Source organism: Marmota marmota, unplaced genomic scaffold, assembly GCF_001458135.2.
Source record: "Marmota marmota marmota unplaced genomic scaffold, marMar, whole genome shotgun sequence".
In the NCBI taxonomy this organism is placed as follows: Eukaryota; Metazoa; Chordata; class Mammalia; order Rodentia; family Sciuridae; genus Marmota; species Marmota marmota.
This window is the reverse complement of record NW_026000101.1, coordinates 14,798,201-14,810,221: the sequence shown is the minus strand read 5'-3', so window position 1 is coordinate 14,810,221 and position 12,021 is coordinate 14,798,201. Positions and strand designations below refer to the sequence as shown.

At 47.7% G+C, this 12,021-nt stretch overlaps 1 protein-coding gene across 1 annotated transcript in view; it reads right to left on the bottom strand.

Annotated features, from left to right (window-relative positions):
- The window catches only part of Shb (SH2 domain containing adaptor protein B), a 183,484-nt gene extending 171,679 nt beyond the window's left edge, over nucleotides 1-11,805 (bottom strand). The window contains exon 1 of the mRNA XM_015492129.1: nucleotides 11,703-11,805. Within this exon, the coding sequence (XP_015347615.1) occupies nucleotides 11,703-11,805 (103 nt within the window). The remainder of the gene's footprint in view (nucleotides 1-11,702) is intronic.
- Nucleotides 11,806-12,021: the final 216 nt, after the last annotated feature.

Below are 12,021 nucleotides of genomic sequence, written 5' to 3'. Positions count from 1 at the left end.
AGCATGGCGCATCCGGGCACTTGTGCTGTGTTGGGAGAGTAATTGGATTGTGATCACTTGGCTAATTGTACCGTTTTCCCCCCCTTGGGAGCAACTAGTGCAATAACATTGGTTTTTGTGTAAGTAGAAAGAATTTTTAAAATTATCCAGCAACATATCCAATTATTATTTTTTTGCCTAAACAAAAAGAGCTTTGTAGATTTTGCTGCTTATGAGATTGATAAATATGCATATGGAAAAATGTGATACATAAAAGCATATAGAATAAATTTAAAATCACTCAAGATACTATCTCCCAGAGGCAGCTACTGTTAACATTTCAGATAACAACCTTCCAGACATTTCTCTATAAATTTAGCTATGATTAATATATAACTTTACAAGAAGGTAGTGAAAAATGCAACATAAACCTGCAGAGAAATAAGTTCAAAAGAATGTAACAGTTGAATAAAATCTGTTTTTTTTTTTTTTAGGTAATCTAAAAGTGTCCTCTGATGTTCTCTGAAGAATTCAACTACCATTGAATATTTGCTTCAGAATGTTCTACCTGATTTTATTGAGAAATAATTGACATATGATAAAATTTGATTTTAAAGTGTACAGTTTAGTGTTTTTTAGTATACTCACAAAATTGTGCAACTATCATCACAATCTAATTCCAGAACATTTCTGTCACCCCAGAGTGAAACCCCATAACCTTCAAAAGGTCACTCCTGATTCCCTCCTCCCTGGCCCCTGATAAACACTAATCTCTGTTGATTTGCTTATCTGGGGGCATTTCATGTAAATGGAATTGTATAATATAGTGTCTTTAGTGACTGGCATCTTTCATTCAGTATAACGTTTCCAAGGTCCATCCACATTGGAGCCTATGTCAGTACTTTATTCCTTTTTATGAATGAATAGGATTGTGTTGTATGCATACCACATTTTCTTTATCCACTAGTTAGTTGATGGACATTTGGATGTTTTTTTCTTTTTCCCTTTCTTCCCTTCTCCTTCCTTCCTTCTTTTTTTTCTTTCTTTCTTTCCTCTTTTTTTAGGGTTCAATCCCAGGGGCACTTTACCACTGAGTCACATCCCCAGTTCTTTTTATTTTTTAATTTTGAGACAGGTCCTCAAGCGTGTGATCCTCCTGCCTCAGCCTCTTGAGCCAGTGGGTCATAGGCTGACATTCAGATTGTTTCTATTGGTTGACTGTCATGAACAATGCTGCTAGGAACATTAGTGTGAAGTTTTCATTGGAGCATATGTTTTTGCTTTTCTTGGGTATGCACCTATGAGTGAAATATCTGGATTATCTGATGACTCTATATTTAGCTTTTGGGGATACTGCCAAACTATTTTCCAAAGTGGCTGCACCATCTTATATTCCCACCAGCAATGTCTAAAAGTTCTGCCTTCTCTAAACCCTCAACTACGCTCGCTATTGTCTTTCTTTCTGATTATAGTCATCTAGTGGGTATGAGGTAAGATCTCATTGTGGTTTTGATTTGCATTTTCCTAATGACTAATAATGTTGGGTAACTTTTCATGGGCTTATTGGCAATTTACATATCTTCTATGGAAGAATGTCTCCCCCCCCCAAATCCTTTGTCCATTTTTTAATTGGGATATATTTTTTCTTATTGCTGAGTTTTAAAAGTTCCTTAAATATTTTGAACACTAGACTTATAAGATTTGCAAAAAGTTTTCCCTGTTCCCTGGCTGGACTTACTTTCTTGTTAGTGTTCTTTGAAGCACAGACATTTTTAATTTTGATGAAGTCCAATTTACCTTTTTTTAAAAATTTTGTGTCAGGGCACATTTCCTGGTATGGCCTCATAGATTTGATAGTCCCAACTCTGCAAACAGAGCTCACCCCTGTTCTTTAGGTTTCCCGGGTTCCTGCAAATGCTGGGATTTCTTGTTACCCAAGTTTCTTCTGCATTTACTGTGATTGGCATATCTTCACCATGCAAGGTGCTAAACCACTCCAAGACTCACCTTGACCTTGGCTTGAAACTTTCTCCAGCTTTGGCTTCGGGGATGGAGTCTCTTGGTTCCCCTCCATCTCTCTGCTCCTCTCTGACTCCTTCCTGGGCTCGTGGTCTTACTGAGTTTGCCATCCTTCCACTTTTCTCTCTCTCCTCTCTACTTGCAAGTGTCAACTTGTTATTCCTCTAATTCTCTCCTCTCTTTGGCTCCTTTGTGATGGAGCACAGTCATAACAAGAGTAGGTTTGGGAGTTAAGTAGTCCTGGACATTTACAAGCTGGGAAACTTAGAAGATTTTATTTATAGCTCTGATCCTCAGGTCACTCCTCTATTCGATAAGGGTAATGATAGGTGACTTCCTAAGGCATGTTTGTGAAGCTTCAATGAGATACCCTGTGCCCATGAACAAGTAAGTACTCAAAAGGACCAGCCATGGGGGGGTTGGCCTGGCTTCAAACCCAACCTTTCCAAACCACGCTCACAATTTCATTCCAGACCAGATCTTTTCACTCCACTACCTTGAGCCCTCCAATGTCCTCACTCTGGTGCCACCTCCCACCAGGCCTTGCTCAGGATGATGGCAACATGCCATGTGAGCCCAACAATACCAGAGCTTTTCATGCCCAGGTTCTTGCTTTCTTTGATTGTGGAGTGTCATTCGCCTGGTCCTACTAACTTTTCCTTCAAAAAATCCCTTTCCCAACCACCCTCCCAGACTGTCCAAAATATCCCTTTCCCATCCAACCTCCCGGACCCTGTCCTAGCTCTGTCTTTCTTGGATTCTGAGTCGAGGGACAGCCCCAACACCACAAGGCCTATGCCCCTCTGCTCCCTGGCCTCTGGATTTAGCACCTTGCTGTGGTTCCTGTGACTTTTTCCTGGCAAGGCAGAGCCACGTGCTAGCTTGGCAAGATGTGGAGGAGAGAATATGATGCAGGATTTGGAGGAGGGAGCTCTTGGCAAAAGGGACCCAGACAAACCCTTCTTGTTCTTTGGACCTGGATTTCTTCATTCATGCAGTGGAGATGAAGAGCCGAATGGTCCTGAGGGCCCCAGTCAGCCCTGGTGAATGGTGATGTGACACTCACACTCCCTTTCTGATACAAGGGTCACTCGTGGGAATTCTGAGATGGTTTACCTCTTTCTTTCCTCTCTCCCTATCTCGACAGACTTGTCTTCTGAGGCAAAGTTTCTCCTCTGCCAAGTCCTACTCAGACCTCATTTCCTGTCTCTGACTCACTGCACTGCGCTGTTTCCCTTATTCTAAAGCCTTGGGTGTGTGCGCTGATGTCCATTCTCAATGTTGGCCTGGCTCCTACCTGAGTATGCTCTTGGTCTCTGCAGAGTCTTCGCCCATCCCAGCCTTGACACAGATAACTAGTGGGATCTCTCTAAAGATCAGCTCCAAGCCTGCCTCTCCACAGCCGAAAAAACCTCAAGGGCTCTCCAGTGCTCACCTCTTTCTTCTTCACTTCTGTCCAGTGAGATTCGACTCCCCCGCCAGGCCGTGGATCATTTCTTGGGAGCCTTCCTTGATCTCGTTCAAAGAAAAGCACTGTGGCTTCTGCAAAACCACAAAGGATGTGCGCCATCCAGCAGGGAAGGCTCAAGCCTGTTCTTCCTGTTATTAAAAGGCAGAGACAGTGTCTGACTTGGTGGGTGCTCAGCACCTCGATGCCGTTCGGCAAACACGTGTTGATGAAGGGAATATCTTTTCTTTGGGTTTATGGCTTTTGTCTCCCTCTCCAGCTGGGAAACTTGAAAGGCCCCTTCCAACTTACCCACCTTGGATAGATCTTCCTGGAGGATGGTTGGGCTCCTCTGCTGCCAAACCCCATGCATGTTCATCCGAATTTTAACAAAGGAGCAGGAAGAAGCAAGGATTAGTGCAAGATCCTAATCACCCAGCAGAGACATCTGTTGGCACAGTGTACTTGGGTGAAATCCCCAGAGAGCCCACAAAAGCAGGTGGCTGATGATGGGTTCCCACTGATAGGGTTCCCAGGGTCAGGCTGGGGAATCTGGGCCTCTGGATCCTTCCTATCCTAAGAGCTGGAGCTGGTGCGTGAGATGGATGTGTCCCGATGTCCTCATTCTATAGGTGCAGGAGCTGAAGTTCAAGGAAGCCGCCAAGATCACCCGGCAAGTCAGGGCAGGGCTAAGAAGCTCAGGGATCTGCCTCCCAGGCCTGGCACTCCCATCTCCACCAGGCTGCGGGGTTTCCTAAGGATTGATATGATTTCTTATTTCATGAGTAGGAATTTTCTTAGAGCTGGATCAATAAGACCTTGAAACTGACACCTGTCTTTGAAATTCCAAGAGAAAAATCACGGATGAAAAAGAGAGAGAGAGAGAGAGAGAGAGAGAGAGAGAGAGAGAGAGAAAGGAAGATGGAGATAGAGGATGAAATAAGAACAAAGAGCAGAAGGAGAGACAAGAAAAATAATCAAAGACTGACAAAGACCAAGAAAGAAAGAATCAGAAAGAGACAGTGTGAGAGGGAGGAAGCGCAGATGAAATAAGCTACAGTAACAGAACCTTCTCTCACTTCCTGCCTCCTGCTTCTGAAGACCCTGGGAAATGTTTCAAAGGTGAGTACAGCTGTAGCCCCCATGGGTCTCTGAGACCCACAGAATGTCATGGCCTCAGGGCCTTGGTTCTAAAGGCTTTTTGTTGGGGGGTGGGCCTTCAGTTTTCCAGGCCATGCATGGGCCACGCATGGGCTACAGCAGCTATCTGAGGATGAGATGAGACTTTGAGAAGGTGTTGCTCAATCGGGTTTGCTGGGTGGGCAAAAAGAGCTCAGAAGTGCAGAGACATCAGGAGCCCTGGCCCTGGCCTGAGGTCCGGCACCACTTGACTGGCAGTCTTGGGAAGGTTTCACTCCAGAGCTTGGACCAGGTGACCCCTAAGGTCCTTCTAGCTTTAAATTTCTGACTGCCTGAGCCTGTTGGGCCGAAAGAGAAAGAGTTCCATTCCTTCTTAGAAGGCTCACTCCCAACTACTGCTGTGGGCTCACATCTGCCATCAGGTATGTTAACAGAGAGGGATTGTCCATCTGAGGAGACTATCTCCACCTATGAATTCCTCCAGGAAAGACATCTCCTGGGTGTAATGCTAAGGCATGGACATCGGAGCTGGAGTGGGTATGAGGTCATCTTGTCTCCCTCAGATGGGGGGACAGAGACACAGAAAGTCACTACCAGAGCAGGAGCTAGGAAGTGGAATTTGGACCTGCTGGTTCCCAGAGTGATAGGTGCATGCTAAAGGCCAGGGGGGGACATTGGGAGGACAAGACAGAGGTTACTTAGGCCGTGGGAACAGTCAAGGCCTCAGAAGCATCCTCAGAATTTGAACTAGGTTGGCACCTTTCCTCCCTTCTCTCCCCCTACTTTAAATGAGGTGCCTACTGAGAGCTGCTTGGACAGCCCCACCCCAGAATCCTGAGCTGACCCAGAGGTGGCTGGCTGCTCACTTCCCCTTCATTGTCTAGCTCCTCTGTCTTAAAGTCTTGCCAGCTATGTGGACACTATGTTACAGAAAGCTGCTTCATGGCTGGCTTTGGGGAGTACTGGACAGTGGCTGAGAAGGGCAACAGAGGGATTGAATTAGGGAGAAGAAAGGGATATTAAGAAGGTGAAGCTCAGACACACAGACTGATCTAAATTACACATGAATTCCAAGCAGTGGAGCTGATCCGTGGCTGTAGTTTTCATCCTTTCTTCACTTGATCATTCGTATTCTTATTTATTTACTTTGTGACCCACTAACCATTCACGGTGCCACGTTTAATAGTGGTGATGGTGGGGGTGGAGGTGAGTGGTACTGGTGGCAGGTCGATAGGTGTTGTTGTTGGTGGTAGGGAGCATTTTGATCTTGTGAAGTGATGATGCTGACGTGTGAGGTGGTGACAGTGGTGGTGGTCTTGGGTGTTGGGTGGTGATGGGTGGTGTGGTGGTAGGTGTGTTGGTTTTGTTGGATGGTTTTGATGTGTGGTGGCGATTGTGGTATTTTTAGTGATGGGAGTAACTGTGGTAGTGCTGATGTGGATATTGGTGGTGGTCTGGTTGTTGTTGTTAGGGGCTTAGGAATTTCTACCTGGACCATGAAGGATAGGTAGCCATAAAACGAAAAGAATCTCCATTAAGTTAATAGCCATGTTGGTTTATATGTACAATACCTGATAATCAGATAGAGCCAAGCAACACACAATGGTGCCTATGCCAAATCCCAGTTCAGCTATTTATGATCAGCCGTGACCTTGGGCAAATCACGTGCACTCTCTGTGCTGCAGTTTCCTCATGTGTAAGTTGGATAGAATAATAGCACTTGCTTGGAAGGGGTGTTGGGAGCACCAGAAGACATAACATTTATGGAGATCTCAGGATAGCACCTGGCAGGAGACAAGTAGGCCGTAAACACTCTCTCGTCCCTGGAACTTAGCTGCCATGGCTCACTGCCTGGTCACAGCTTCCCTCTGACCCTGCTCTTCTACCTACTGGAAACTTCAAGGCCCTGTTAGCACCTTTCCATTTCCACCATCTCTCAGCCCCCTCCTGCTTCACCTCCTAATCAGCCCCCATCCTCACACTCACACTGGCAACCCACCAGTTCTCTGAAGCCCAGTCTTGCTACCATGCCTGTTTCTATCTGGAATAAGAAGAAATGCTTGTTTGAAAGTTGGCTGCTTTGGAACTTTTCAGAAGAAGCTCTGCAGAAGGCTTCCATAGCAGACGGCATCTTTGTTTCAAGTAGCTTCTTTGAGAAACTTGAAGTGAGGCAGGGGTTGGAGGCAGCTCTGGATAGGATGGTGGGAGAGCAGATAGCAGGCAGGGGAGGTCACTGCCATGTCTGGGGACTTCACACACATCCCTTTGAAATGCAGCCTCGGGTTTAGCATGTTGTGAAGGGTGCATCCCACTGCCAGTGAGACTCTCAGAAAGGCTGATCACTAAGGATGCATTCCAACTCTCCCCTGGAGAGGGAGTAGTTGCAGTCCCATCTTAGCATCTTCAAGCACCTGCAAAATGCAATGCAGAGTCCTTACTTTGGACTACGAGGCTCTTTGCAATCTGTCTCCTGCTCCTTCCATTCATCACCCACCAGGGCCGCGGTGCTCTGCTCACTTGGGCTCCTGGCTCTGCTGACACCAAGCAAAATGAGTCACCAGACCTGCCTTTGTACCTGCCTGTTCCCTGCAGGAGCACACACCCCACAGATATCCAAACCACCAGCTCCTTCACTTCCTGCCGTCCTTGCTCAAAGTTCACCTCTACAGAAAGGCCTTCGTGGACTGCCTAGCTTTGTCTCCTCACTTTGCTTAAATTTTCTTCATAGCACTGATCATTATCTGATGTCAAAGTATAATTTCCAGAGAGTCAGAAACATGACCCTTATACAAGATCTGGTGGGCTGAATCGGTGATTTATCCAACTCATTAGTGGAAGGATCTGCAAGATGACAGAGCCGGTTCAAAGCGGGTGAGAGAAGCAGAGGTGGTGATCAATGGGGAAAGAGGGCTGCATGAGATGCCAAGTTGCGCACTAAATTGGTTAATGTCCTACAGGACAATAAAAACGCAACCTTTGGGGTTATCTTTTCTCCCAGACAGAAATCGTTTGCATCTCTGCAGGACAAAAATCACTTGCGCCCTATCAATCTTCTTTAAGTTAACAGTTCACTTCTTAGAGTCTGAGCCCTAATCAATACTAAATAGTAAGTCAACAAAGTTCCTCTCCTGTAGAAGCACAGACCAGAAGCCTTCCCCACAGCAGAAAACGGCTGTGTCTTCAACTTCCTGTATAGTGGCCTTGACTCTGAATGGCAGTTCCGATCTTGACATGTGGTCGATGTGATGAAAGAACGCATTTTTAATTTTTAGTCATTTAAGTTAACATATTATTTATATAATATGATATGCAACAGAAATAATTTAATATTATATACACATAAATTGTGGCATATGTAAATACATGGTTTATTATACTAAATATCTTAATTCATTTAATTAGTAAGTTAATAAATTAAATTCAGATGGCCAATATGGTTAGTGTCGACCATATTTGACACCTCAGCTCTAGATCAGATGAAAGTAGTAGAAAGTAGGCTTTGTGTTTGGCACTCTGTTGGGCACTTAGAAGGGTCCCACAGCAGGTACACGATCAATAATTGTTGAATGAATAAATAAACATGAACTGGCTGGAGTCTTATCAGAAACCAAGGCAGCCGGAGACTCCCTGTGGTAACTTTGGCTGAAGAGCTTCAGAAGCACCGTGACCTTCTTTAGTTTCAAGTGGGTTTCTTATTCTGCAAAGTACTTCCTGCTGTTAGCCTCAGCCCTTCTCTGTTGCCTTGGCTGCGGTTAATGGCCCTCTGGGAAATGAGGTTCCTTGGGGCAGGGGAAGGTGAGGAGGCCTGGGGGTGGTGACAAACAGCTGGGGGTGAGGAGGACTGAAGTAGGTGCAGACAGGGCAGACAGAGGGGACTCCCACAGGAAGGGGGCTGCTGCTTGGGGATCCTCAAACTGCCAGGGAGACCCTCAGACCTCTGGCCCTGGGGGTTAAGGACAAATGGACTGCAGTCAACCACTTAGATAGGTTGGGCCAACTGCAGTAGCCTGCATTCCTACGATTTCATGGTTTGACATGGCAAGTCCCCAAGGCAGGGCCCTGGCCTTAGGAGGAATAGTCTAGGGGGTGGGGCCCACTCCTTGTGTATCATGCAGAAAGAAGGTGCAGCTGAGGCCACCCACCAACCACTTTTCTCTGTCCTTAGAGAGCGGGGCCCATGTTTAATGTCTGCTCAGGAAATTTACCAGGATCCACCAGGAGGCCCAGATGCACTGAGTGCAGAGGAGCCAGGAGACAGACTCCCCTTTCCATGCCCCCTGCTGTGTCCCATCTGTCCCTCTCTCCTTGGCATGGCCTGAGACAGCAAGCTGACTCTTACATCCACAGCACGTGACTTCTGTGCTGGGCCAGGCCTTCCAAGGGTCAAGGCGGGGGCACAAGCTCCTTTCACTCTGCATTTCTGGGCCACATAAAGTGTGCCCTGTCTCCTGAAGGTTGACATTTGGGAAGTGGCTCCTTGGCGGCCAAGGATGGCTGGGGATTGTCATTTGAAAGTTTTTCTCCTTCCCAAGTTGGCCATCAAGTGCCCCAGGCATGGGAGGTCATAAAACTGTAGCTCCCCTACTGTACTGGCTCCCTGAAGGCAGGATGTCAGAGATGAAGCGTCCCTAGTGCCTTGTGCAGAGGTAACCCTGGGCCTGGAGAGAGGAGGGGATTGTCCAAGGGCAGAGTGGACAGTGACAGGGCTAGACCTTGAACCAAGGTCTCCTGACTCCCACCATTGCATTGGCCTTCAATGGCCCCCACATCACCCCACCGGAGTGAGGGGCTTGGGCAGTCACCCAATATGGGTCTTCCTGTGCCTGGGGCTGGAGGGGGCCCCCCCCCCCGACTGCCATTTGTCTGTACTTCTCTGAGGTGCATGCTGCATTCTCTCCCCCCACTCCTGGGTGTTCTCTGCTCTTCTCCCTTTCCATCCACCAGGGGCATCCTCCAACTCAGGGTTGGGAGGGGCTGGGAAACTGTGCAGTCCTCATTTCACAGCAGGAGAAGCCACAGCCCAGAGAGAGGAAAGTGCTGCATTTGGCCACCAGGCCGGTTGGGGCAGAGCTAGACTGGACCCTCAAGGCTCCTGGCCAGCCAGAGGGTTTCCAGGACGGTTATCTTATCTGTCACATCTTGTCTCAGCTCATTAGGGATGAGGGGCTGGAGGACAGCACCTGATGGGATCTACAAATCGACTCTGAAGCACTCTTGGTTTGTCCTGTGTGTCACATTAAAGAAACCCCTTCCTGATCCACCCATCATCCAAGCCCAGAGCGGAGCCCATCCCCTCCTCCAGGCCAGCCACCCCTCTTTGCTGGTCAGGCTGTCTGTGTGGGAAGCAGGTAGTTTAGAGCGTGACACTCCTCTGGGGAGGAAACTCACTGGGCTTATGATCTTGGAACTAGACAGCATGTTCAGGATAGGTCCTTTGGGATTTTAGGGAGCTCTCTAGAAGAGGGAGAAAAGGACTTGAGATTAGAGCCAGGCAAAGGCCCAGAGGTAATGGGTGGGGCCTCGTGTTGCCCCAGTGGAGGGGAGGGTTTATCTGGGGCTTCCTTCTACAGGGAGTCTTCCAGGCTTGACTTTGGGATTCCTATAGCAAAGGCGAAACTCAGAAGGCACTCGTTCACTCAGGCTTGTGTGATCAAGAGGTTTTCAGTTTTTTTTTTCCCCCCAGAAACCCAGGTTAAAGAAGCCTAGGCCAAGGGACAGGGGAGGTCTTGGGAAGACACTGGACTTCCTGTGCCCTAAATCAAGAGAAGACCTTTCTCACGTCAAGGAATCATGTTCCTATTGATGAAAGCCGCCAAATGCTGCCTCCCTTCTTCCACCTTTGTAGCTGTGTGCCTTAGCCTTGTTCTCTCACCTTCTTCCACTTTGGGGACACAGGGCTGACCACTCTCCAGTGTCCCACAGCTCAGAGCTTTGCCCCAAGATGGCTCCATTTTCACTGGGTCCATCTGGGAAAACTCCTAGAAGAACAGGAAGCAGTGTCAGGGTGCCTCCCTCCAGGAGCCCGCTCTAGCCAATGGATAGATGCTTGTTGGTGTCTCCTCCCAACCATGCCCCTGTGGGGGCTGAGCTGTGAGCGGCCTGGGACTTAGGGTGAGGAGCAAAGCAGAAGGCAGGAACTCTTTGGGCCCAGAAGGGAGACAGACAGGGTGCTCTGGGGTGAGAGTGGCTTTAGGGTTGGGGAAACAGAGCAGATGTGCAAAAGCTGAGTTGCTCATGGGTGATGGGGCTCTTGAACAAGGCTCCAGAGCTTCTGATGGGATCTGGAGGCAAAAGGGGCCACAGAAGACAGGGATGTGACATTGTCAGACTGCCCGAATCTGTCCTACGGAGCCGAGTGCTATGTCTGGCATAGAGAGAGCGCTGTTCCCATTGAACGCTAACTCCTCATTTCTCCTCCCAGCCCTGGCAACTACGATTCTTCTTTCTGTCTGTATGAATTTGACTGCTGTATATACTTATTTAAGTAGAATCACACAGTATTTTCTTTTTTAGATACTGAAGGTTGAACCCCGGGTGCTCTTCCACTGAGCCACATCCCCAGCCCTTTTTATTTTATTTGAAGACAGGGTCTTGCTAAGTTGTTGAGGCTGGCCTTGAACTTGCAATCTCCTACCTCAATTCCTCAAGGTGCCAGGATTGCAGGCATGTAACTCCATGTCCATCTTAGTACTTACTATTTTGTGACTGGCTTATTTCATTTAGCAGAACATCCCCAAGATGCATCCATGTTGTAGCATGTGACGTTTACATGTGTCCCACATTTTGCTCATCCTTTCATTCCTCAATGAGCATTTGAGTTGTTTCTAGCTATTGTGAACAGTACTGCTATGACCCTGGGTATAAAGGTATCTCTTTGAGACCATGGTTTCGTTTCTTTTGGGTGTCCCCCAAAGTAGAATTGCTGCTATATTTAATTTTATTTGAAGAACTACCATATTGTTTCCTGTAGCAACCATGTCATTTTAAAGTCTCATCAACAGTGTGCCCAGGTTCCAATTCTTCCAGATGCTCTGGGTCACTATCTGTTTAACAGTAGGCACCTTAATGGGTGTAAGGTTTTCTGCACACATTTTTTAAAGGAAAAGCATCATCTCACCTCTGATGGCAGCCTTGACCTCATCCTCGGAGCCTCGGGGATTCCAGAACCTCTGTCGTGGAGCACCCCAGCTGGACGCAGCCTGCTGTAGGTCTGCAGGCATGGCCTCCCCTCCTGCTCCCCTTCTCTCATCTTGCTCTCACAGCCTCGAGAGCTGAGAGGTGGACACTTAGGCCTTCTGGGACAAACAGCCAAAGGAAACCCTTCTCTTCCAGAGTCAGAGCCTTTTGCTCAGAGGATGGGACAGTTCTCCCACCTGGGCACGCCCAGAAGGCAGCTCTGTGAGGTGGGGGGTGGGGGGTGCCTCAAGCTGGGGGGG